This window comes from Chenopodium quinoa, unplaced genomic scaffold, assembly GCF_001683475.1.
Source record: "Chenopodium quinoa cultivar QQ74 unplaced genomic scaffold, ASM168347v1, whole genome shotgun sequence".
NCBI lineage: Eukaryota > Viridiplantae > Streptophyta > Magnoliopsida > Caryophyllales > Amaranthaceae > Chenopodium > Chenopodium quinoa.
Window position 1 is genome coordinate 8,229,942 of NW_018743574.1, and position 26,052 is coordinate 8,255,993.

The 26,052-nt window shown below is 35.4% G+C and overlaps 4 protein-coding genes and 1 pseudogene across 6 annotated transcripts; all 5 read left to right on the plus strand.

The window, feature by feature from the left end:
- Window positions 1-31: 31 nt before the first annotated feature.
- LOC110682516 (soluble inorganic pyrophosphatase-like) lies at window positions 32-4,012 on the plus strand. 2 transcript variants are annotated; one of them, XM_021858857.1, is made up of 9 exons: window positions 32-209; window positions 1,121-1,265; window positions 1,769-1,797; window positions 2,216-2,281; window positions 2,843-2,950; window positions 3,059-3,124; window positions 3,260-3,380; window positions 3,493-3,574; window positions 3,719-4,012. In XM_021858857.1, exons 2-9 carry the CDS (start codon window positions 1,130-1,132, stop codon window positions 3,759-3,761), a joined length of 651 nt encoding a protein of 216 aa, XP_021714549.1. In that variant the 5' UTR covers window positions 32-209; window positions 1,121-1,129; the 3' UTR covers window positions 3,762-4,012. The 2 variants fall into 2 exon arrangements, with proteins under 2 accessions (XP_021714549.1, XP_021714550.1); XM_021858858.1 differs by lacking the exon at window positions 32-209 and adding an exon at window positions 281-347.
- A 763-nt stretch (window positions 4,013-4,775) lies between these two features.
- Window positions 4,776-9,792, plus strand: LOC110682513 (gamma carbonic anhydrase 1, mitochondrial-like). The gene is made up of 5 exons (XM_021858855.1): window positions 4,776-5,089; window positions 6,392-6,535; window positions 7,728-7,853; window positions 7,939-8,090; window positions 9,178-9,792. Exons 1-5 carry the CDS (start codon window positions 4,975-4,977, stop codon window positions 9,457-9,459), a joined length of 819 nt encoding a protein of 272 aa, XP_021714547.1. The 5' UTR covers window positions 4,776-4,974; the 3' UTR covers window positions 9,460-9,792.
- A 442-nt stretch (window positions 9,793-10,234) lies between these two features.
- LOC110682514 (gamma carbonic anhydrase 1, mitochondrial-like) lies at window positions 10,235-14,697 on the plus strand. Its single transcript, XM_021858856.1, has 5 exons — window positions 10,235-10,573; window positions 12,110-12,253; window positions 12,860-12,985; window positions 13,068-13,219; window positions 13,994-14,697. Exons 1-5 carry the CDS (start codon window positions 10,468-10,470, stop codon window positions 14,246-14,248), a joined length of 783 nt encoding a protein of 260 aa, XP_021714548.1. The 5' UTR covers window positions 10,235-10,467; the 3' UTR covers window positions 14,249-14,697.
- Window positions 14,698-15,696: 999 nt separating this feature from the next.
- Window positions 15,697-19,402, plus strand: LOC110682517 (uncharacterized sugar kinase slr0537-like). 2 transcript variants are annotated; one of them, XM_021858859.1, is made up of 8 exons: window positions 15,697-16,143; window positions 16,545-16,808; window positions 16,901-16,972; window positions 17,142-17,180; window positions 17,488-17,595; window positions 17,709-17,806; window positions 18,599-18,737; window positions 18,873-19,402. In XM_021858859.1, the coding sequence occupies exons 1-8, from the start codon at window positions 15,970-15,972 to the stop codon at window positions 19,119-19,121; spliced, it is 1,143 nt and encodes a 380-aa protein (XP_021714551.1). In that variant the 5' UTR covers window positions 15,697-15,969; the 3' UTR covers window positions 19,122-19,402. The 2 variants fall into 2 exon arrangements, with proteins under 2 accessions (XP_021714551.1, XP_021714552.1); XM_021858860.1 differs by having other exon boundaries at window positions 15,704-16,143; window positions 18,599-18,710; window positions 18,873-19,400.
- Window positions 19,403-19,540: 138 nt separating this feature from the next.
- On the plus strand, window positions 19,541-24,964 carry LOC110682518 (annotated as a pseudogene).
- The last annotated feature ends 1,088 nt before the right edge of the window (window positions 24,965-26,052 follow it).

Genomic DNA, 26,052 nt, shown 5'->3' on the forward strand with positions numbered 1-26,052 from the left:
CGACAAACTACTCGTACAGCAATTTTCCTTATTCTAACCCCTATCCCACACACATTCATAAGGGGTGGTGGAGTGTTCTAGCAAAAGTGTGTAATATTGTTTAAAAATTGGGTGATTAAAGTCATCTAATTACGTCTACAAAATAACTGATAGAAAGAGAGAGAGAGAAAAAAAATCTCATAATCATACTTTGCTTTCAGTGACTCTCAGTAAGTTCTTTTCATCGCCTCTCTCATATTGTCATATATTTGGACTCCTGTTCAATTTTTTTACGCTAATTTTTTTATGAAAAGCTTCTTTTTGTTGCTGTATTTAAATCTTAATCTCATATTTATGGATGAATTCATGTGGGTTAATTGCTACCTTTGTTTTTATTGGATTAATTGCTACCTTTGTTTATTATTTTTATTGTGTACTCCAGATAATCAATTCATTCAGCTGTTGAATGATTTTAATTACTGTATTTTTATTTGGAGTTCATAATTTCTGTTTGATGATTTATGCTAAAGGGCAGTTGTAAATTTGTAATTGTCGTGGTTGCTGCATAATGCTTAAATGCCAAATTTCATATTTCATTTTTTTTCCCAGAAAATGTTTTGATTAGGTCTTCTGTGTGCTTTTGAAGGTGATAGTGTGATTGGGAACTTGGTTGTAGGTTATTTGATTATCAATCAATGAAGGGTTTTATCTAGTGTAACTCATTTGATGCATAAGAACTAGAAGCTGGTGCAATTCCTGTTTTAGTTGAAATCCCCCGGGTGGTCTAGATGACTAGACACACCGTCTTTAAAAAGCAGGCCACATTCTCATCGTTTGATTTGTATTGGACTGGTGTGTGATGCTTACCGGCTAGGTGAATATTACATTTGAGTAGGGATTTGGCCGACTTACCCGTGTTTATTGTTAGGTACGGAATAGTTACTACTGATCCGATTGATTAGAAGTAGAAGATTACAGGGCCTAACAAATCTAGATTGATTGTTAGATGATTGTCATTTGTCAAATATCTTTTTCCCTATCCTATGAAATTTTATTGGAGTTTTGTCATTGTATTTGATCTATGGTTTTCATCATGTGTATGTATTCAGTTGATTTATTGGTTTCTGTTTTGGTCCTGTAGAAGGAAACAATGACAAGCAATGAAGGAGAAGGTAGTACTCAGGAAGCTTATTCAGGGTTTCCTCGTGTCGCTCTGAATGAAAGAATCCTTTCCTCCATGACCCGACGATCTGTGGCTGCTCATCCCTGGCATGATCTGGAGATTGGTAAAGTGTAGATGAATTTTTGCTGTTCTTTCAGTCATGATACAGATATTTTGCCATTTGCTCATTGTTCTTAACCTTTGATAATCTTCAATTTCACTTATTTACTGTATTACTCATTATGTTATGGTTAAGGATCATGTACAAATCTTTCTCTGATGCATATTTTTCATCACTTATATCTGATTTATGAGAATTTGGGAAATATTTTATCATCATTTGCTCAGAATAATTAGGCATCTGTCAGATTGAAATCGGTTGGGACCTGGGACTGCTATCGTATAATTTATTAGGTTTACCATGTATAAGGTATTACCTGTTTTGCAATGAAATATATGTTTACCCTAATTTAGCAGTTGAGTACTGCTATAAGCTGCATGTTGTATCTGTCTTCATTGTTGGTGTTGTTGGCTAATTTACATCTCTGTTTTATGGAACATACGGAGTAGTTATATGACAAGGTTATCAGTGTAGTCTGTATTTCTGACATGTGTGTGGTTTTGTAGGACCTGGCGCTCCTACAATTTTCAACTGTGTAAGTACAATGCTAACAACCAATTCATCTTGTTGTATGATGATGATTTTCTAAACTGGACTTGATTTTGCAGTGTATTGTGTGGCTGACAGACAAGTAAAATTTTACTTATAGCACTTAGTTGCTTGGTAAATGTCTAATAGTACTTTATCCTATGACATTAATTGTGATATTCAGATCTTAGATTTTTAGGTTTAGTATGTGATGGTAGGAAGTATGGCTGTCAAATCATCTTTCCTCAAGGGCTTTTGCTGTCATATTTTTGAGCATTGGCAACTTAGTTTCCTTTTTTCTTCCAAAATGATTTTACATTGGAATTTGCTTTTCTTTTTCTTTTTTTTTTTTTTTGGGGGGGGGGGGGGGGGGGGGGGGAATGTGTGGTGTCTTGCTCACACTCTACAATTTATTTGCACTACAGGTTGTGGAGATAAGCAAAGGGAGCAAAGTCAAGTATGAGTTGGACAAGACAACTGGGTTGATTAAAGTAATGCTAGTTTTGAATCTTTTGATTAATTTTATCCTTAGATAATATTAGGTGCTTTATGATTTGCTTTCTCATTTCCAACCTTTCATTTTTTCTGTTGTTGGAACATCATTTTCTTGGGGATACTTTTTATGAATGTTTTTGCCTAAATATCTACCTTCAATGTAAAAACACCTCTCCTCGACCTTTTGCGGTATATCTGTTCCTGTTTTACTTCTTGGAGTCTATTTTGAGGACATCTTGGGAGGGTTGTGTTTAAATAATTAGGAGTTAATGGATAAGGGGACTGACCTTTTTTTTTAAAAAATAAAATAAAAAAGGGTGTTCTATGGGTTGGTGTGAGTAACAGCATTTTCTATTTTTTCCTCCTTTCTGAAGGCAAAACTCTGTGATGCATCATTTTTTTTACTAGAGGCATTAAAGCCAATCCACTCCCCCTTCCCTGGGGAGATATTGGCAAGAACTTAAAATGGATGCTTCTTTGTAGGGCTGAATGGCCTACATCTTATTACGCATTGCACAAATGCAAGTTGTGTAACTGATGCTGATCTTTACTTGTAGGTTGATCGGGTTCTTTACTCATCAGTTGTTTACCCACACAATTATGGTTTCATCCCACGTACCCTTTGTGAGGACAGTGATCCTATGGATGTGCTTGTACTGATGCAGGTAGCAAATAAGCTATTTTAATCTTAATTATATGTTATGTGTGTAATTTAGCCTTCGTATAATAACTCATGGATGAAAATTATCTTTTCACATTTCTTCAATTTTCAGGAGCCTATACTTCCAGGTTCTTTCCTTCGAGCTCGGGCTATTGGACTCATGCCTATGATTGATCAGGTGAATGTCTTTCCCCCACCTTCACCTCTCCTGGTTTAGTAATGTGCAGCATCATACAGTTATTTGGTCCTACCATAAACTGAAATGCCAGAATTCAATTTTCTAAAATTTAAGCTTAATATATATGTGTCTCAGGGTGAGAAAGATGACAAGATTATAGCAGTGTGTGCCGATGATCCTGAATTCCGTCACTACACAGAGCTCAATGAACTTCCTCCTCACCGCCTTGCTGAAATCCGTCGTTTTTTTGAAGACTGTATCCTTGCTTGTCATCTTTATCATTTGTTACCTTGAGATTATACTCATTATAGGTCTAGCTTTTATTTCTCTTCCACTTCCATATAAGGTTGCCTTCACAGAAAATATAGACAAGAAGAATGAGAATAAGAGTGTTGCAGTGAATGATTTTCTGCCAGCTGCAGATGCAATTGCTGCCATCAAATATTCAATGTGAGATTCTAACTTTGTGATAATACAATACACGATTATGCAATGTCTTTAGTCTCCAACTCTCTGCCACTCCAATGTCCTTAGTACTTATTTCTTCTCACATTGGGCGTCAATAATGACTTGTGCTTGCTTGCTGTGTCCCAGGGATCTCTATGCATCGTACATTGTTGAGGGCTTGAGGCAGTAAGGCACACAAGAGTTACGGTTGTTATTGTTAACAGCATTAATGCTTCATAAGTAGAGGCTGAACACTGATGAATTGCATTCTAACTGGCGGCTTGTGTCTCCGTAGTTAAATGCTCCAAGTCTCTGGATATGATAACAATGATAAATAGATTGTGTTCATGTTTTATTTGACAGGCATGTAGCCAATCTGGAATTCTTAGTGCTGATTTTGAAATAAAATCTGGCACGCAGATCTTGATCTGTCGTACTCTATTTGTGTGTGCTTTACTTTTAGAAATCATTGCTCTTGAGAAAGAAGATGAGGCTTAGCCAATTAGGCTTGCAATGCCCTAATATACCTGTCTGAAATCGATTTTGACAGAACATATTAATTAGGATGGATGAACACAGAAATCCGCTTTTGTCCTCCACAAATGTCAGGGTTTAGTTACTGCTCGCATATTGTCATTGCTGCAATTTAAGCATATGGCTTTAACATCATAGCAAATGAGTAAATTTATGAGATTTCATTTGAAGGAACCAAGAAACTATCATGTACATGATGCATCATGCATGCGATTCGTTTATGAATTCTGTAACATACGAAGTAACTTGGTTGCTAATTAGCAGCTACTTCAATTGGTGGGTACTAGAAGGGAAAGCTTAATTGGGTTTTTACAAGCTTTATCAAGTTTTAGGTTCAAATCTGATGTTGGATGGGCGTACTTGTATTGAATGGATACATTTACAAATACAAAACTTTTGTTCAATTTATATGTTACTCCGTCTAAATCAAGCATGTTTGGTGGAGTTAGTGGAGAACTCATCCGGAGTAGGGGATATAATTTTTTATTTTATCTTACAAAAATGTAGTACTCCGCATAATTTTCAAAATCTAACAAATACGTGATAATTAAATCAAATATTCCAAATTTTGCAACATTTGTTGTGCAAAGCTATTGTTGTAATTGACTAATCTAAATTAACTTTGTAATTGAATATTTAGACAAAATAATAAAAAATGAAATGAAACAAACTCGCAAAAGGCACAACTAGAGTTTGGGGATCAGTCGTAAGTTTGCCCTTTTTATTTCTCTCTCCTCACTCTCAGTCACTTCTTCTCCATCTTCCCCAAATGCCCCACCCACTCTACTGATAAACCCTAATTTTTTCCCCTTTCATCAAATCCCTAAATCGACGAACAAATCAAATCGGAGTAAAACAAAAAGAAGAAAATGGGGACGCTAGGAAGAGCTATTTACACCGTCGGATTTTGGATCAGAGAGACTGGTCAAGCCATGGATCGTCTCGGATGTCGTCTTCAAGGAAACTACTACTTCCAGGAACAACGTAAGCGTCATTTGTTTCTCTGCATTTTGATTATTAGATCTATTGTCATTTTCAATTTTATCAGCCATTTTTCTTAGGTTTTTTGGATCAAATTCTTTACATTCGTGGAAATGGTGAATGAGTTTGACTATGTTTTGAATTTATGTTTCATATTATAAATTGGGGAAAGAGCTGTTGTTTTTATATGGAACATATATGATTGAAGAAATTCTGGTGGATAGAACTTTGTTGTGGGGTAGCTGTTTTGAGTAATTGTAAGAAACTGGGTCTAATTTGCAATTGGGGCTTTATTATGAAATGCCGAAACTTGTTGATCATTTAGGATGTATTTACTTGTACAATGATTCACTTGAGGTTTAATTCGAATTGCTAGCCTATTATGACTGTGTAGGATTTTGGTTGTTGAACTCTGGCACCTGTGAAAATGTGATCATATTTTGGTGGCTGTCGAGCTGCTAATATTGTACGGTGATGGCGGTGTGTTTGATTGAGGTCTGGGTTCCCTTTTATTCTTTGAAAGTTTGAAGGTAGAAATGGGAGTGATATGTTTTCAGCTGAATAGTGTGATGATTTGGGTTTTGGACCAATGCTTTAAGGTTTTAGAGAAATGTTTGGGTGAATCTCACTAGGGGATTCTGTAAGGAGTTTTGTCTAACAGTTGTTATTTTGATAAGGTATGTTATATGTGGGAGTTTTGCTGGAAGTTCTACATTCAAATTCAAGGGCATGGCATTGCTGGCGATATTGGATGGGGTTGAATTGAGTTTCTGATAGTTCTAGTGTTTTCCAGGGATTTCTCGACTTTTATCTTAAACTTGGTCTCCTGGCCTAGTATAATGATTGATTTCATCGAAGAGGCCTGACCAATGACTATGAGACTATCACCTTTTTCTTAAAAGAGAAAGTTACTTTTCGTAATTTCTTTGATTAATAGGAATTTGGAAAACGTTGCTTGATTGACAGAGAATTAAGTAGAACATAGTAGTGATTGTGTGATATACTGCTGGGAGCTGCAGAAATTTCTTTTTGAAGCGTTTGCTAGAGTAAGATCATAATCTCTCATTTGCATGAAGCTGAAAGCTGATCTGTGTTATATATGTTTTTGCCAGACGTTGTGGAACTCCACATGCATATATGCTATAATGCTATAAAATTAATTGGCAATATCTCACAGTAAAAGATATTCACCGTCAATTGTTCATATATGCTTACTTATCTTATAATATGATGCCTCTAATGTTTGGTCCTAATATTCTCATATGTGTCTTATATTTTTATGTTGTTTCTCTTTCTTTTTCTAAGTGTCTCGGCATCGGACCCTCATGAACATTTTTGACAAGAAGCCCATTGTTGACAAGGAAGCATTCGTGGCACCAAGTGCATCTGTTATTGGTGATGTGCAGATAGGACATGGTTCTTCCATTTGGTATGGCTGTGTCTTAAGAGGTAAGGTGTTTACATTTTCCCTCCTTTCCCAACCTTGTATGATAGTTTGTTTTGCTTCAGATTCACATAAACAAGAATCATGTGTTTGTTGGTAAAAGTTATGATCTTTATTATACCACTTCCGTCTCAAATTGATACGTCACATTTACTTTAGTTGCCAAAGCTTGTTAACTTTGATCTATAATCTGCCTGATTTTGTATTGATTTATTTGCGTAAATATTGTTTTTAGAAATATCACTTTCATAAGCTATTTAATAGTTTTACATTTACATTCTGATTAAATAATACTTGTCAAAGTTGAAGAGATTTGATCATAAAGAAAAATGTGATCTAATATTTCTCAAACAGATAGAATTTCAAATATTAACTTTTAGTTACTGAATTTTTACTTCTCAAACATTTGGGCTTCATGCACTATTACTAAGTATTATTAAACAACCGTTAAAAAAAAAAAAAGTATTATTAAACAATAGCAGCAGGATCTAGGATGCATGAGCTCTTTTCATAAGTAGCTTTAAACAGAGTTACAGACAGCAGGATTAATGAAGCAGCACGAGGCAGGATTTTTATGTCTCTAGTGCTTTAATAACTAAAATCTTACCATCTGCTTTGCCTGGACTTTAGTTCTTTTTAAGGCCTGTGATTCATACGATGCACACCATTGGGTGTTCAGTGATCATTGTAGCTTAATTGAGAAAGAAGTTATAAATCTTTTGTTGCTGAAAATGATGCATTGTTGTTAAAAATTTGTGATACTTTGCTAATTTTTTCGAAACATGATTGTAGTTTGATATTCTTTTAGTGAATGACAATATTATTTTGATTGTAAAATTGTGCGCCTGACTTAGCCTAGGCGTGAATCTTTATCTTTCTCCTCATGCATTTCCTTTCCTCACCTTTTAAATCTTTAACAGAAATAGCCTCTCTGATACTGCATTATTGTTTTAGCTTTCTAAGTTCTAACCACTGCCGTAAAGTAAATGGTAGCTTCATAAGAGGCATTTGAATAATTTTATGAATATATGATATGATTGGCAATTTGGCACTTATGTCATATTTGCTTTTTGTCTATTTCTACTGTTAGCCTCTGTTTTGATTTTAAATAAGCACTTATGCACTTTTGGCTGCTGCTGGCTATGCTCCTTAAATTATGTTCTGCTGCTTAATTTGGCCTTAATACATCTTATGCAGGTGATGTGAACAACATTAGCATTGGATCTGGGACCAACATTCAAGACAATTCTCTTGTTCATGTTGCAAAAACAAACTTAGCTGGGAAGGTATTGCCGACCATTATTGGTGATAATGTTACTGTAGGTGAGTTACAGAAGATAAACAAACTACTATACTTTTTTTTCCTGTATGTAACAAAATTGTGTGACCTTTGATATGCATTGAGCAGGTCATAGTGCTATCTTACATGGATGTACTGTTGATGATGAGGCATTTGTGGGCATGGGTGCTACTTTACTTGATGGGGTGGTTGTTGAAAAACACGCCATGGTTGCAGCTGGAGCTCTTGTAAGACAGAATACTAGAATTCCCTCTGGGCAGGTAGTGACTTGCTCCCTTTCTACTGCTTAGCTCCCTTTCTACTGCTTAGCTAGTTCTGTTTTCGTTATTCGAACTGATAGGTCTGAACCATTCTGTACCTTCTCAGAAGTTAATGCACGGATTGCTAGAAATCTTTTCACTGTTTTGTTGTGAGAAAACCATGATGATCAAGGATCACGAGTGGTGGTTTTGATAATTGATAATCAATGAATGGCAAGTGCAAAGTAGGTGTTTGGGTAGGAATTCAGATGGACTGGATTTGTGAAGTGTTTTTAAAGAATAAAAAGGTCCTTTATCTTTTGAAATATGGGCAGAGTAGAAGTTTTAGATTCGATAGAGCATTTCATTGATGAATAATTTGTTTTGAACATTTCTGTTATATTTCCATTTAATTAGTATTTTCATTTTTACATTATGATCTGGTTTTCTATTTTAGTTTTAAGCAAATTAATCCATACTCAAGACTTTTGTGTTATTGAGACCCTCCAATGCATGAGATTTGCCTGAGCAGCTTGCTAAAAACATGTGAGTCTAGTGATTAATGTGGTGTGGTATCACATGTATCATTGGTGTAATTGAAGTGGAAATCGAATCTTAAGTTGTTGCATGCCTACCACTTAATATTAGGATTTTGGGCCTTCTACCTCCACCTGTTAAAATTATTTGGGGCATGCCATCAAGCAGAAAGGTTGGTCTCAGTTTTTGAGTCACCTTGTCTTATGTGTTTAAGGGCTTTATGTTAAAAATCCAATTAGTGTGCTTGTTCCATTTGTTCTATAAATCGTAGTAGTTATTTTGGTCTGGCCAGTGTCCTATCTGGTTATTTTTGCCCGTAGGTATTCTGTCTCTGATTCAATTTGTAGCATTTTTCAATAACTTGACTAATAAATTGATGTTTTCATCTGAGAAATGCTTGGTGAGACCGTGAGAGTGGTCGCTGCCACATCTCTTCTGCCCTTTGGGCAGGAATTGTTTAGCTTTACTTCTTTTGTTAACTGCCCTCTGAAGTATCACCGGTTCAATTGGAGTGTGCAGGAATGCAGGCTTATGCTTGCTAATATATTTGTATGCCATTTCTTGAATACAGGTGTGGGGTGGAAATCCGGCTAAATTTCTCAGGAATCTTACCAAGGAAGAAATAGCTTTCATTTCTGAATCTGCCATTAATTATACCAATCTTGCTCGGGTTCATGCATCAGAGAATGATAAAGGCTTTGAAGAGATTGAATTTGAGAAGGTTCTGCGGAAGAAATATGCTCGCAAAGATGAGGAATATGACTCTATGATTGGTATTGTCCGAGAAACACCCCCCGAGCTCATCCTCCCTGATAACATTTTGCCAAACAAAGGCGAACAAAAATCTTCCTAAATTAAGCTCTCCTGCAACTCTTGCTGTCACATTGCTGGGGTTTGTTAATGTTATTTTGTCAGCTATGCTCAGATATTACCAAGGATGGCTGCTTCAGTTCCAATAATTCAAACAATTGTTGCCTTGCAGTTTTGGGTTTGACATCCATCAGTTGTTGGTTGTATTAGAAATTTGATTCCTTGTGCTCTGTAATGCCTTGATGATTCATTTCGGATGTCAATTCATACATAAAGAATCTTTTTGAGTTACCATGTTTAAATGTTCATCCTATTTGCAGGCCTTGGAAATAACGTGGACAAAGCTAAATTTAATGGTTTGTTTTACGAAGCCAAATCATGTTGAGCGATTATGTCTTGCAAACAAACAATTCAGACAAATTTTCCTTCTCAATTGTTACTCCGTGCAATCTATACAAATAATAAAAATTCTGTTTTGAATTATGTATTGGCCCATGGAGGTTATGTATGAAATGCATATCATTGTGTTGCAGGTTATGCTCATGCCATCTAAAGCGTATTGTTCTTCTTTTGTATGTTAAGGGATAAGCTCTGGTTTTATGATAGAAGATGTGCCCTTTTATCTTTATTGTCTAGTTTCATTTAACTTGCTCATGTTGTCTTAAGTGTACCGTTCTTTGGTATTTTAAGGGAGGAATAAGCTCTAATTTTGTACACGTAATAGAAAATGTGCTCTTTATATTTATTGTCTAGTTTAGTCTAATCTACAAAATTCTATTTAACTCACCGTTTTAACAAATTTCTAACGAAGTTAAACAATGAATTTAATCGAGGCGAACAAGAAATAACCTTAGTGGTACCGTAAAAAAAAGGTGAAAGGAGCTATAAGCAAATGAGCTTTCTCCATAGCACGGTCGGTCGTAGCGCTGTCTGTCTTCGCCAATCTGTGGTCTTTTTCTCTCTCTCAGCTTTCTTCTTCCTTTTCACAGCAAAACCCTAATCATCGTTTCTTTCACAATTCGACGAAGAAGAAAGGGGGGAAGTGGGGACAATGGGAAGAGCAGTATACACAGTCGGATTCTGGATCAGAGAAACTGGTCAAGCACTTGATCGTCTAGGTTGTCGTCTTCAGGGAAACTACCACTTCCGAGAACAATGTAATTTCTCTCTCTTCTCATTGTTTTTTCTGGATTCAAAAATTTATTGTATTTTGATTGTTGTTTCATGTGTATTACTGTGGAATGCTGCCGATTAATTTGACCTTTTGTTTCTGGATTAGGTTAATGTGTTTGAATTAGGATAATTTTTGTCCAATTTTTGTTGTTTGAACTTGGGAAAGGAGATTGTTTGATTTAGGCCTTTGAAGTTAGAATTCAATGGAACATAATTTATCAACAATCGATAATGTAATACTACTGTTTTATTTGGTTATTGATTTTAACCATTCAAGAGCTTCCCACTGAAGGAAGACAGAAAACGACTTCCGTGCCACTAAGGAAACAGTACACACAGAAGCAGCTTCTGTGATTAGTGGTTTGAATCCCATGAGTTCTTCATATAGTTTATGGGGGTAATTGAATTGAATTGGTTTTTGTACATGCATTTGAGACGCGTTGTGTTGGTATTTAGATATCTTGAGAAACCTGTTTGAATCCATCCTCAAGTTATTGGTGAGCAATTGGGTTAGGTGGAGTATTCCACTACATACGAACTCCAACCTAAAGAAATTACTATATCCCATTAAAATAAAAACCATAGAATATCCCACAAAATAAGTATAACAAGATTACATGACATTTTCATTTATCTAATTATTGCAAGTTGTTTTTAATTGTCCTATAACAATTGATCTACCGAATATATGCATTTGGAAGATATAATACACAAATGTATCGTCAAGAACTCAAGACATTAAGTATGACTAACTAAAAATTATTCTGCCTCTGCACTAAAGGGTTAAAAAAGGGGGAAAAAAAAGGGGGGGGGATTTATGTCTTGTTAATTGACCATTATGTAATCAATCAAATTAATGCCCTAAAGTGTCGGAATGAAGATTAATTGTAAGGACGGAGGCAACAATTTCATATCCCCAATGTGTTAGCTTTAGGATAAATTTCTGCTTTCATTGAAGCTAACTAAAAATTATTCTGCCTCTGCACTAAAGGGTTAAAAAAGGGAAAACAAAAGAGGGGGGGGGGGTTATGTCTTGTTAATTGAGCATTATGTAATCAATTAAATTAATGCCCTAAAGTGTGGGAATGAAGATTAATTGTAAGGACGGAGGCAACAATTTCATATCCCCAATGTGTTAGCTTTAGGATAAATTTCTGCTTTCATTAAAGCTAGCAAATAGCAATTCCCTAGGGAATTGGGGATTTCTCTTTAGTTAACTGGTAATAAAAAGTCCACCATGAAATTTTTGTATTGGCACATCAGAATCTGGAAGTGGTGCATTGGTGATTGCTTCCATCTTCCCGTAGTTTCAGGGGGTTGGCTCTCTCTCTCTCTCTCTCTCTCTCTCTCTCTTATATTTTTAATTTCTTGTTGTTGTTATGTCTTTTGGGTTCTCTCTCTCTCTCTCTTAGCTTATACTGTACACATTGACATACATTTTTGGACTTTGCTGGCCTGATCTTGTGTTCCTGCAATAATATTGCTAACTTATTTCTTTATCTAACTTTGCCTTGTTTCAGTGTCACGGCATCGAACTCTAATGAACGTATTTGACAAGAAGCCTTTTGTGAACAAGGAAGCATTTGTTGCACCAAGCGCATCAATCATTGGAGATGTTCAGGTTGGACATTGTTCCTCAATTTGGTATGGATGTGTTTTGAGAGGTAATGCATTGCCATCATGTTTAACCTGTTCATAATTGGCTCAGTTTTGCATGCGTACCCTAGGGTAATATGCCTTATGTGCAGGGATAATGCCCGCTAAGTTACATTGCTAGACTTAGGGGATAGAAAAAGAATTCATTGAGTGAAGAATGTTTTCTGAGCTTTTTAGAAAGGTTAGACCTATGTAGATATGCAGATATCATCAAGATTGCATGGCTGTGTGAGAGGTTTTGTCTTTTCAATGCATCTTGTCTTGAAATGTCAGGAAAAGGGTCCTGATTTAATAATGAAACTGATAATCTCTTTAGCTTTTTATTGGTCTATGAATTAGCTATAAGATGAGCTTATGCTGCTGATGGACAATATGAAGGTTTGGTTATAAGAGTCTATATTTAATACTTCATATAGACTCATCATTTGATTGACAATATGAAACTGATAATCTCTTTCCATGTTCCCCCTCTATATTTAATACTTCATGTCATCTCTTTCATGTCTCTGTCTCATCATTTGAGGAACCACATACACACCAAAATTTATAAATTTCCTGCAATATCTGCTGTTTTCTTTTACTGGCAACTCTTACACGGCTTCAATTTTGTGCAGGTGATGTGAACTACATTAGTATTGGGTCTGGGACTAATATTCAAGATAATTCTCTCATTCATGTGGCAAAAACCAACCAATCCGGGAAAGTATTGCCGACTATTATTGGGGACAATGTTACTGTGGGTCAGTGTTATATAGTATTTGTTTTGCAGATGTATACTTTTATACAGTTTCTGTTGAAGCGACCTAAGTTTGGACTTAACAGGTCATAGTGCGGTATTACATGGCTGCACTGTTGAGGATGAGGCCTTTATTGGTACGGGTGCTACTTTGCTAGATGGTGTTGTAGTTGAGAAGCACGCCATGGTTGCAGCTGGATCTCTTGTACGACAGAATACAAGGATACCTTGTGGGGAGGTTTGTCCTTAACTTAAGCTGCTTTTTATTTTTCTTTTCCGATTTAATCTGTCATGACAATTGTTTGTGGAGGATAAAGCAAATGAATTTACATAGGGTTCCAAAGGAAAAAAGTGGCTTCGAGTGGATAATTAAGAATTAAGGGGTGATTTTTTTTATCTAACCTTTTTTCCTTATGGGCAATTAGTAGAGTAAATGGTACTTTAGGGGTAGGTTTTTTTTTTTCCCCAGTTGTCATTGTTGTTAAATTTTCATTATATATGGTAGCATTCTGGATGGAGTCAAGCTCCAATAATCTGTGCCATGACAATTGTAAGGTACACTCACCACATCATGCGACCCTTTACTTGAGTCCGGGTAGTACTAACACATTTATTAGTGACAAATTGATTTTCTTCAAGGACTCAATTATAAATATTCCCTCCAGAAATTTATTTTTCCTAGGACTCAATTATAGGCCACATCTGATGGGGGACTTTGTTTAAGAAATTGAGTATAATTCCCTACCTATTCATCATTGTTCAAACTTTACACCTCCACCACACCAATGAAATTCTTATTTGATGGAACATTGAGGGTAATATGGGGAAGTACAAAGTTTAACATACTCGTCACGTAAGGACTTGCATGGCCTTGTCGCAAATGTTAACTTTAACTATTTTTTTCACGGGAGTCCTCAGATGGATAAATTAGCTGCTTATATCAGTTTTTCTTTGGAGCTCCTTGTGCAATTGTAAATAGACTGTTGATTTTATTTTGAAACTTGTAAAACAGGTTTGGGCTGGAAACCCTGCAAAATTTTCGAGGAAGCTCACAGAAGAAGAGATGGCTTTCATTTCTCAGTCAGCCAATAATTATTCTAATCTAGCACAGGCTCATGCAGCTGAAAATGAGAAGAGCATTGATGAGGATGAATTCAAAAAGGTGCTTCATAAGAAATACAACCTCAAGAATGAGGAATACAGCTCAATGCTAGATGCTGTTCGCGAAACTTCACCAGAGCTTGTCCCTGACAGCACTGCCAGATAACTCAGCAATAAGGGATTCCTAATTGGGAGCCCTTCCCAGGCTATTTGCCATTTTGGATTATGTTGTTACCAGGTGACTTTTTGGTTATCCCCAATTTTGGGTACTGTCTGCTTTCCTATTTCGAATAGTATAAACATGTTGGCTGATATAATGGCCAAGACACAGCAAATCTTGAGTCTTGCATACCTCAGAATCTTAGGTGTTATGACAATGAACTTAGGTGTCAAATAATCTTCGACCCTTCATAGCTGCCTTTGTTTCATGTATGGCAGAACAAAGAAAACCTGTAATGAGGTCGAGTGTAGCTTTCTTCAATGGTTGATGAAGAAAAATTAGAGGCAGGAAAACATTGAAAAGCATAGTATGGAGAAAACTTTTGCTTTCTTTTTCTTATGCTTACTATTTGTTATTCTCCTTTTGAGTGCAAAAATTAAGATTACTTTTCTCAATTGTGATTTGCATTATTGTGATAAAGTCATCTTTTGTGTGGTGGTGAATAATAACGGGCTTGGTTGCATTTGCATATTACTGCTAGCTTTCGGCTGGATTTGCATATTTTTTTTCATTATGCTTAGTAATATTTTACTGTACTGGAAATGAGTAGTGTAGAGCTTGTAGCTTGTAGGCCACACCCTTATCTCGATTCATTGTTGTCTTACTCCTCACCTTTAGCAGTCAGCACATGGGCTTGATGTACATGGAACAAATTGAACATTCGAGCGTATATTCATTTTGTCCGTTCATGAAACATTTTTTCATGTTTGTTGATGCAAAACTTTAAGCAACTTTTTATAATTATGTTATTGAAGAACTACGGAGTATAAAAAGTTGATATGTTGATTGTTGAATACAAATTGAGATGAGTGGGGGTACTTAATAGATCAACTGATACTCGGCTGAAAGAAGATTACATATGAAGGCAATAGCCCTACCCTACATGGCTACATATGTGCCCTATTATGGACTGTAGGGGTGCACCAAACACCAATTCTTCACATGCACCTTAAATGGCAGCACAGGCAAGATCATAATCTTCAAAGATTCTCTACTTTAGTGCTGATTAAGAATGAGTCACGAGGCATCTTTTAATTAATTAAGTACAAAAGAAGGCAATTATGGAGTTTTTTTTTTCCTAATTTGATATAATTGGAGGCATCTTCCATGCTTAATTTACGGAAAGGCTTGATTAATGGAAGTCCTTTCGATGACAATATGGTCAAGATGAGATAATGCCATTTTTTGGTGTACTGACCCTAAAACATTATCTACCAAATTTGTTGAATTTATTAAAAAATTTCTTTGCCACAACTTAAATGAGTGAATAGTGTAAAAAAAAAAAAAACCAAACCAGGACACTTAAAAATAATTGATCATAATACTCGTAAGTAATGACCTTCACGAGTAATTATTTATGAATAATTAAAGATATTAATGGTGAGCCGATACATATACAAGATTCTAAAAAAAACTGAAAAGCGATGAAAAATCTGAGTGGGCCTTTGTTGCACTTGCCGCAGCTGTACTAAAAAAAGTGAGGCTACCACTCCACTACAATAATATAAGATTCCCCGTTAAAAAGGACCGAAATGAGCAACCTCATCATCACTTTCTTTCACTCACTTGTAGTCGTCTTGAAAGTGTGTTGAGAGAGCGTGGAGTTTCTCCAACTTCTCCGCCGCCTCTTATCCGCTTCTTTACCCCTTTAAAATTATTTTTATAAAATGGGGGTTGAAGCTAAGGTTGAAGCAGACCCTATTTTGAATGGAAATTCGATTGAAATTGGTAATTTTCCAGTGGTTTTGGGTCTTCAACCCTCTGCTCTTGTTGATCATGTTGCCAGGGTTGATTGGTCTTTGCTCAATCATTGTTCCGGTGAAATGGGTGGCTCTATTCCGGTAATTCTATCATAAAAATCCCATCTTTTTATTGAATTACGAAGAATTGGATTGTATTTGAAATTTGTTTTTGTGTATGTTGCAAATATATATAGTGTCCTCGTCCCAGTTTACTTGCCCCATATCGGCTTGTATGGAATTTTAAGCAAGCGTAGAAGTACAGAGTAAGCATGTTTGGAAGAATTTGAGACCCAATTCAATAGAAAAAGTTTATGGGGCTTGGGATTGTTATAAAAAATGACAATTCACATAATTGGTGATGAATATAAGGTTTCATGTTTTTTTAATGGTGATAAATTATTAGTAATATAAGCTTGTGTTAAGTTGTTGCAATGTTTTCCCTGCTATGCTTGAATCCAATAAGACTTTTATTTGCTTAATGTCTTTTTAATTGTAATTAGGTTGCTTTTGCGGATGTAGAACGCATACTTACTGAGGTCAAAACCCATATATCCCTAACCCAAGATGACTTATCTCCTATGAAGACCCTTGGTGGTGGTAGTGTAGCGAATACGATTCGAGGTTTGTCTGCGTGCTTCGGTGTGGCTTCCGGTCTTGTTGGTGCTTGTGGTGATGATGAAGAAGGGCAGTTGTTTATGCATAACATGAATTCTAAAGATGTTGATCTGTCAAGATTGAGAACAAAGAAGGGAGCCACTGCCCAAGTGAGATTTACAAATGTTCTGACACTTGGAGTAATCCTACTCTACATATTTTTTGTAGCCTGTATCTGAATTGTATCTCTTGTGCACTACAGTGTGTCTGTTTGGTTGATGCAGTTGGAAATCGCACGATGCGACCATGCCTTTCTGAGGCTGTTAGACTTAAGGTGCTTGATTTTTCTCATTCTGTAATAGTGTTTGTGATGCTATTTGGAGTCCTTTGTTTATGCTATTTGATTTAAAAAGAGCACTAACTGAGTAACTGTGATATTTAACCATGCTGACTTATGTGAATGAGCTAACATATCCTCTTTCCTCATTTTTTATCTCTTTCAGGCTGATGAGTTGATTGAAGATAACTTCAGAGGATCCAAGGTAGTAACCTTTATTTTCTGAACTGTTTCATAAGTTTTCATTTGCTGACTTAGAAAGTGTAACGTGTTAGCTAGCCAATTTTACAATGTAATTTATTTTATTTTATTTTTTTCTATATTTTTAAGCAAATCAACAAATATACTTGTATATAATAGAGACTTGGGGGTGTTAGCAATATTTCCGACTCCCCATCCCTTAAGGCAAGGACAAATAAGTTTATCAGAAATTGGCTGATGTTGCAGAGAGATTTTTTTTTTTGGGCTAGTAGATTGAGCAATTCACTAAGCTATCTGTTTTTTCCCTTCAGTGGTTGGTTATGAGATTTGCAGCGATTAATTTGGAACTTATACATGCTGCTGTTAAGATAGCAAAACGGGATGGGCTTCTTGTCTCCTTGGACTTAGCCAGTTTTGAGGTATATAACTCTATTTTTTCCCTTTGCTTTCTTGTTTGACTTCTTCTATTCGCAATCTTTGCTAACACCTCCAGGCTCTTCATTTTAAATAATTTGTTAAAACCCTTTGACAGATGGTGCGAAGCCATAAGTCAGCTTTGATAGAACTGCTTGAGTCTGGAGATATTGATCTTTGCTTTGCCAATGAAGATGAAGCAATGGAGGTTCTGAGGTAATCAATAAAATCAATATCTTCCTTACAATATGTCAGTATGTATGACATGTTGCTAGTTGCTATTTTATGAACCTGTGTAGAGCTAGACAGCTAGTTGAGTGAATTAGTAAAAATTTTCTTTTCTCTGAAAACATAAACTTTGCTGTGACATTGAAAGTGTAGACCTCTATTGCAATGGATCTGAATGCTTCCCTGAAACCACTAAGTTTTGGGGTCTGACATACGAGGAGATGTGACATACGAGTAGATGATTTTTCCTTGATTCAAAGTTCATAAACATAATTATATTCATAAAGGACAACATTCATTTTAAAAGCAGATTTGTATATATTTCTTGATAAATTATCCTTTGGATTCATCTATTGTGGGTGTGTGGATCAGATCTTTAGAATCGTCAATGAGTTAAGTAATAGACTGATTATGGTTAACATTGGTGTAGGAATCTCTTATTGAGATCAGAAAGTAATGGAACACTGGAACCTAGATTGTTAAATTGGTAGTATGTATGCAGTAATATGCATGTATCAAAAGTGAAATCCCAGCTTCAAGGAGAGTTTTGCTAGGAGGAAGATACTCTAGAATTTCATTCAAATCTTATTTCATCATTTGCGTGAATTTTACTGATGATAAATCCATGGTGTTGAACCTATCTCATTATGCTATTATTAAGGCTTGGTAGGTTCGGTTTCATCAGCTGTTTTCCATAGTTAATACTGATCATGTATTTATGACTGAAAATCTGGTGGTCTATAAACATTTAAAGCATCATATTGTTTCCCATGGCTGTAGGGGCAAGCAAGATACAAGTCCTGAAGTTGCTCTTGATTATCTGGCCACACATTGCCAATGGGCTGTTGTAACGCTTGGCTCTAAGGGTTGCATTGCTAAGCATGGGAAGGAGGTCTGTTGGGTCTACTCAGATAGAATGGTGCATCATGAATTTTATGTCTTGCCTCTTTAGCATACTTGCTTCATGACATCAACCTTCTCATGTCAACCAATTATTAGTAAGCACTAAATATCTAACTTGATAAATTGACAACTGGTTGTTTCCCTCATGCAGACAGTGAAAATCTCAGCCATAGGGGAAGCACATCAATGCGATACCACAGGAGCCGGTGATCTCTTTGCCAGTGGGTTCATATATGGCTTGATAAAGGGTCTATCCCTAGGAGATTGCTGCAAAGTGGGTTCTTGTAGCGGTGGGTCTGTCATTCGTTCACTTGGGGGTGAGGTAACTCCAGACAACCGTCAATGGATGTACAAGCAGATGCAAATCAAGGACCTTCCCGTTCCCAAAGTCTACGTATGATGCTTTCTATTAGTCATGTCAGCTCGCTCCCATTGGGAAGTAACACGTGAAGAGGTAACATACTGTGAGTCTTAGTGTCTTACAGATCCTATGTTGAATCAGCAAATTACACCCCTTCTAATGATTACTTAGATTAGCGCTTATAAGACCGAGGCCAATTCTGTGATATTGTAAACTCTGATCCTGATTATGAGAGTAAAAGTTGTCGATTCAATGCAAGCATTATTCCTTTGGTAGCTGGGGCAAAAGATTCACCCATTAATAAATGAAAATTTTCCATTTTTGTCATCCTTTTCCCATCAAATAATGCGTGCTTAACCTCACAATTTGACAATCTGATATGTATTTTGTGTGAATGGGCAAAAGCTTGCAAATGGGTTGGGCCTATAAAACTTAACTGTGTTTATATTTTCATCATATTGGGCTTATGTATAGTTGTACTTGTACATACAACTTAAATCTGTTTACATATGCTTCATTATGGACCTGCATTGGCCCTAATATTCGTTTCTTCTGCGGGTGTATTTTTCTGCTCATTTAATATTCTTTGTTTTTCTAAATTTAAAATCAAGTCGTATGAATTCTGTGTTAGTCACATTTGTCTTTGATGCGGTTGTACTCCGAATTTCTGTAAAACTGTTTGTGATACTGTAAAATTTAAGTGTTTCGTTACGATAAGCACAAATTACATGTGATTTTCCTCCAGGAGGTCACCGACCCGCCGCTGCAATGAAAATGATTTAACAACACTAGAGCCAATTCAAAGGATCTTAGTAAGATCCATAGACTTTTTGTAAATAATTCTTGTGTATAAAAATATTAATCAAGATCTACGTTCTTAGACCACTTCTTCTCTAAGATGTAAGAATGTAATTATATGAAACTACTCATTACTAGAACTCTATGAAGACACACAACCCTTTTTTTTCTCTCTCTTAGCACTAATACGGTTCTTGTAATGAATGTCCATGGACACTTGTTTTTAAAAAAACTACTCGTAGTTTTAATGAGATATTGACATATATTACACGTCTGGAATTTTCATAAGGTCTCGGAAACGATGATTTTTATTGTACAATTAGTTGTATGGATTATATAAAGTTTATATAGTGTGTGAAAGCTTTGGTCATGAGACTCACGTCTTATGGCAATGAATTGTTTATCCACCAAAAAATACTCTGTAATATGTTAACCCATCAAACACATAGGTGGCAAATAACAGTTATGGTAGTCCCAAATTTAAAAAATTACTAAGTGTTGACCTTAGAAATTAGGAACTCCGTTTCAAGTTTCAACACAATGCCACCTATATATATGACCAATATATATCCGGTTCATAAGTTAAGGCAAAGCATAGAAAAGAAATCACAAGTATTAGCAACAAATAATGGAGGTATCTTGGATCTTGTCATTTTTACTGTTGATTATTTCCTTCACCATATTTTTGAACCTTTACAAGAAACAAAAAACACCTACAAACTTACCTCCAGGTCCTCCAAAGTTACCCTTAATAAGCAACCTCCACCAACTTGCATCCAAGAACACCCTCCCACACCGCCGTCTAGCCGAGCTAGCGGCGGTGAATGGCCCTATCATGCACCTTAAGCTAGGAGAAGTTTCAACCGTTGTAACAGAGGCGGAGCCAGCCCGGAACAAGGGGGGACAGTTGTCCCCCCCACTTTAAAAAAATTAAATATTATTTCATGCTATAATAAATATAGTGGTAAAGTGCTTTTGGAGTGGGTTGCTCAACCCGGGATCAATACTTTCCATGCAGCTTTTTACTTTATTTTTATTTTATCTTTTTTTTTGGAAGGTTAATTTACCTTATTTTTTAGTTACAGCATTTTACGTTTTCATTTTCTGTAATTTTTTGTTTACTTTTTTTATTTTACCTTTTTTTTAGGTAAACCAATTTTACTTTTTTGCTTTCTTTAATTTTTTGTATATATGAGATATGTCTAAGACAATTTGCCTTCCATTATTTTTTACAATAAAGTATATTTATAATAAGGAACAATGATAAGTGCATTTAATTACCTATATTATCTTATGTTCAAATTTGTCAAAAATTCAAACCCATATGTAAATTTTTTATAGACCCTTTGGTATTTAAATACTACTACCTCCGTCTCCGAAAGAACGACTCATTTGGCCTAATTTTAGTCCCAAAAGAATGACCCATTTGGCCTAATTTATGTCCCAAAAGAATGACCCATTTGCATTAAAACACTCACCAATTTGCAATAATATTTGTGCAAAATTAGCTTCCCCATATAAAAATTTGATTTTCCATGTAATTTTATTACTTTCTCTCTCTATTTTTTTTACAAACCCTATCTAAATTTATTTTTTCAATATACTTTTACTTCTTTTTATTTAACTTTCCTAATATACCCGCATAATCAACCCAAATGGGTCGTTCTTTCGGGGACGGAGGGAGTAATTATGTACCATCATAGGAGGAATAATTAGTTTATGATGTTAGATTCTTTAATAAGTATTTTGGATGTTGTGAAACTTTAATTCTTTAACTTTTTTTTTTGACAGAATTGTTTAACTAATTATGTATTCAAGTATTGTTTTTTTTTTCAACATATATTTTTGTCAAACTATGCGACGTTCATTTGTCCCCCCGGATGGAAATTCGTGGCTCCGCCACTGCGTTGTCATATCATCACCCGGGATGGCGAAGGAGGTGCTGAAAACTCATGATGCGGTGCTTTGTGATAGGCCAAAGTTGTTGATGCCCCAAGTTGTGTTCTACAAAAGCACTGATATTGCACTAGCCCCTTACGGTGAGTACTGGCGCCAAGTCCGCAAAATCGCAACCCTCGAGCTCTTTACTGCCCGCCGTGTTCAAGGCTTTCGCTGCTTCAGAGAAGACGCTGTTCTCGATTTTGTCAAGCTATTACTTGCTGAGGCGGATGCAGCAGGGTCTGTCATCAACCTCACTAGTAAAATTTTCGCCCTCAGCTTTGACATCACCTTAAGGTACACATACTTTGAAATCACGGTCTGTATATACTCCCTCCGTTTCATAATAATCGCAACACTTTAACTTTTGCGCTATTCATATGCTTATTTTGACCATGCATTTTACCAATACATGAAAAACATATATTACCATGTAAATAATTTTGTATTATTTTTTAAGTAAAGTGTTTATTATATTAACCTTTCTTAATGACATACAATTACAAATATTGATGGTCAAAGTTATACTTCGTACATTGTGTTAGTTGAGACGATTAATACAAGAGGAGGGTGAATTGTATAGAGTTCCTAATGACTACTTTTTGCGGATAAATAAAGAATGCGTATAGGAACTTAAGAAAACACACAGATTTTACGAGGAAACCTTCCAGGGCCCAACTGGAAGTAAAAACCTCGACCCTACCTTAGGGATTTCAAACACAAAACACTTCACTATAATAGGGCAAACACCAAGTTACAACCTATTAGATACAGACCTTTATTTCACAAGTTCCTCACTGAACTTGCTACTTGATAGGACCCTATCCTACCCAATCTAAGCACCACACCTAGATTCACTCGTACCACCAAAGTACAACTCGTACTGCCAAAGCACAAAACACTCGTACCACCCCAGTACAAAACTCACAGCCTCACCAAGAAGTTAACACAAAACTGTATGTAATACAAACTATAAATATCACCCAAATAACCCAACCAATACAAATATAAGACGCCTATTATGATAGGTAAGCAATTCACGAAATCCGAAACTAATATGATAAGTTAAAAGCTTGGTAAACTTACTCAATTAAAGCACTGTGATTTCTCCATGCATAAACTCACAAAAACCTAATTCATTTTGTTCTCTACTATTTATACAAGTAACACTTGTATAGAAAGTAGGTTTTCTAAAAAGATAAATATGTTAACTTAACTTATCTTTTAAACACGGTTTTAGCAAATCAAGTGAAATAAAATCTTTTCCGAAAATAAGTATAAAAAGATAACTTAACCGACTTTAGAGAAAAATAATCTTTTTAGAAAATATTTTCCTAAAATCTATCTTTTATTATTTTCTATATTTATTTTATTTACCAAGCAAACTTATCATGTTTCTAATAAATTTCGTGCGCTAACCTACTTACCATATTAACAATAATTTCTAAGAATAAAACCTTAACTATTATTGTTGCGCTGCACTCTGATCAGGTAAATTACTTGGGCTCCAAGCATATCAAGTTCCTCCAAAGAACTTAACTGCCAGTCTTCAAGTTCCTGTTAGGGAACGTTCCTGTTAGGGAACTTAGCTCTTGTTAGAGAACTCTTCCTCTGATTTGTTTAACTTCTTCAATAAAGATCTTCTTCATGTCTTCTTAGATTCAGATGGTTCTTCAATCACCAAGATTATTCTGCACCTTGACTAATCACACACTAGAGAATCTTTATTAGTTGAGTTTGCTTTTAGTTCAAGTTCCTCATCATCAAAACCATTATGCTTCAACACATTGGTTTGTATATCAGTCAAATTGTTGCGATTATTATGAAATGGAGGGAGTATCTAACAAGATCACACGTGACATGTATTCACTTCAATCTGTAAACCACATAACACGTTCAAAGTTTACTTAGTTTGACCACATAGATAGTATAGTTGAATTATTGGTTCGTTTAAACGTACACTAGGTTAGCTGTGAATAAGAAAGCAGATGACGGAGAAGAATTCAGAAAGCTAGTAGCAGATATGGCAGCATTACTCTCCGGCTTTTCGATCGGGGACTTATATCCGTCGATCGAGTTCATAAGTGTGGTTTCTGGTATGAAAAGGAAACTGAAAGATATAGTAAGGAGAGTTGACAATATAATGGATCCCATTATAGAGGAGCATTTGTGTAACAAGAGACTAGGACAAAACGAGGGTGACGAAGACATTGTTGATATTCTACTACAATTTCATAATGATGATCTAAAACGTCGTACAAATGATCAATTTTCGCTCACCACTGATAATATCAAGGCTATTATTATTGTAAGTTGATCGATACTTAATTAATAATCTATAGCTTTAATCAATTTATTTATGTTTAACACGCGTTTAATTTATATGGTTTAATTATAATAGGAGGTGTTTGGTGCTGGAGGAGAGACATCATCTACGACAATAGATTGGGCAATGTCCGAGTTGTTAAAGAACCCTAGAGTAATGAAAAAGGCACAAAATGAGGTGAGACGAGTTTTTCAAGGAAAAGAAATAATGATCGACGAGGCAAGTCTAGACAGACTGGTGTACTTGAAACATGTAATCAAAGAAACATTAAGGCTTCATCCTCCCGTTCCTTTCTTGGTTCCTAGGGAATCCATGGAGAGATGTGAAATTAATGGTTATGAAATACCTCCAAACACTAGAATTTTCGTTAATGCATGGGCTATTGAAAGAGATCCCGAATATTGGCAGGACCCTGAAGTTTTAGTCCTGAAAGATTTGAAGATTCACCGATAAACTACAAAGGAACTTATTATGAATTAATTCCATTTGGCGCGGGAAGGAGAATGTGCCCTGGAATGGGACTAGGGTTAGCCACCGTTGAGCTCGTGTTAGCTATGTTGCTTTACCATTTTGATTGGAAGTTACCTCATGGGGAAAACCCTGAAGATCTTAACATGGATGAGACCTTTGGCATAGTAGGGAGAAGGAAAAATGATTTAGAACTTATTCCTGTGCTTTACTCCTCAGGTTTCAAATAATATAATGGTCTTGATGAAAGTTGCCATCTATATTTATCTACTCTTTCAACCTTATGTGACTGGTAATATAATTTGTAATTTGTAAATGTGTTATGTATGTTGCACGGAATTTGCAAACTTTGTGTGTGTGTGTGTGTGTGTGTGTGTGTGTTTACAGAACCATAAAAGCAAGGCTAGGAATCGATCCCATGATATCCTGAAATTAAGAGAGAAACTCTAACCACTTAAACTATCTCTCTGACTCTTAATGTGTGTGCTTAGCTTGTATAACTGCATATATATCGCCCAAGATTGTTCGTGCAATCATGCTACACATTTTTATTCTCACGTGCATACGTGATCTTGAACATGCGTTCTATTCATGCATGAGTACAAATTCGATTTAGTAGGTCATTTTCCTCCACCGCTAAAAACATTGAGAGAAATAATATGTAAGCGCTAAATCCAATTCATAAGATTCGATAAGAAATTTTAAGTAATCTAATATATATAAATAAAGTAGGCATTTTTCGAAAGCATTCGGGGCGCCACATAAGAAAAGTAAATATTTCGTCCAATGATAAATTAGATTTGTATTTTAATTTTGAATAAAATAATTGTATCGCCACGTAGGTAAAAGTAGCGAATAAGATATGGTATTTATCTTATAAAATTTTAATGCCACATAAAAAATTGTATCGCCACGTAGGTAAAAGTAGCGAATAAGATATGATATTTATCTTATAAAATTTTAATGCCACGTGGATGAAAAACCACAAATTTTATTTATCATTATCTTTATTTATCTTATAATAATTTTCATCTATCATTATCTTTATTTGTCTTATAATAATTTTTTTTTTAAAAAAAATTTCTTAAAAAGAAAAGTGCACAAATTTTACCAACGTAATCTAGCTTGTGACACTATATCACAAATACTAAATAATACCTCCGAAAAAAAATTATATTTAAATGATAAAGTATCATTATAAGATAAATTTTGATAGTGTTTATGATAAGAAATTAAAATTGTTCATTAATCATAATTAAATTAATTTTTTTTATACCTTCTGTTATAAATTGACACATATACGACACCAACAAAATTTCATATTTATACAAAATTAGCATCTAGAGAATTTTGTATTGGTTTGTGTCAGTTTTAGGTCATCAATGGTAGGGTACTTTTTAGCTTAATTTCATATGTTTATGTTTTGTTTGATGAATTTCG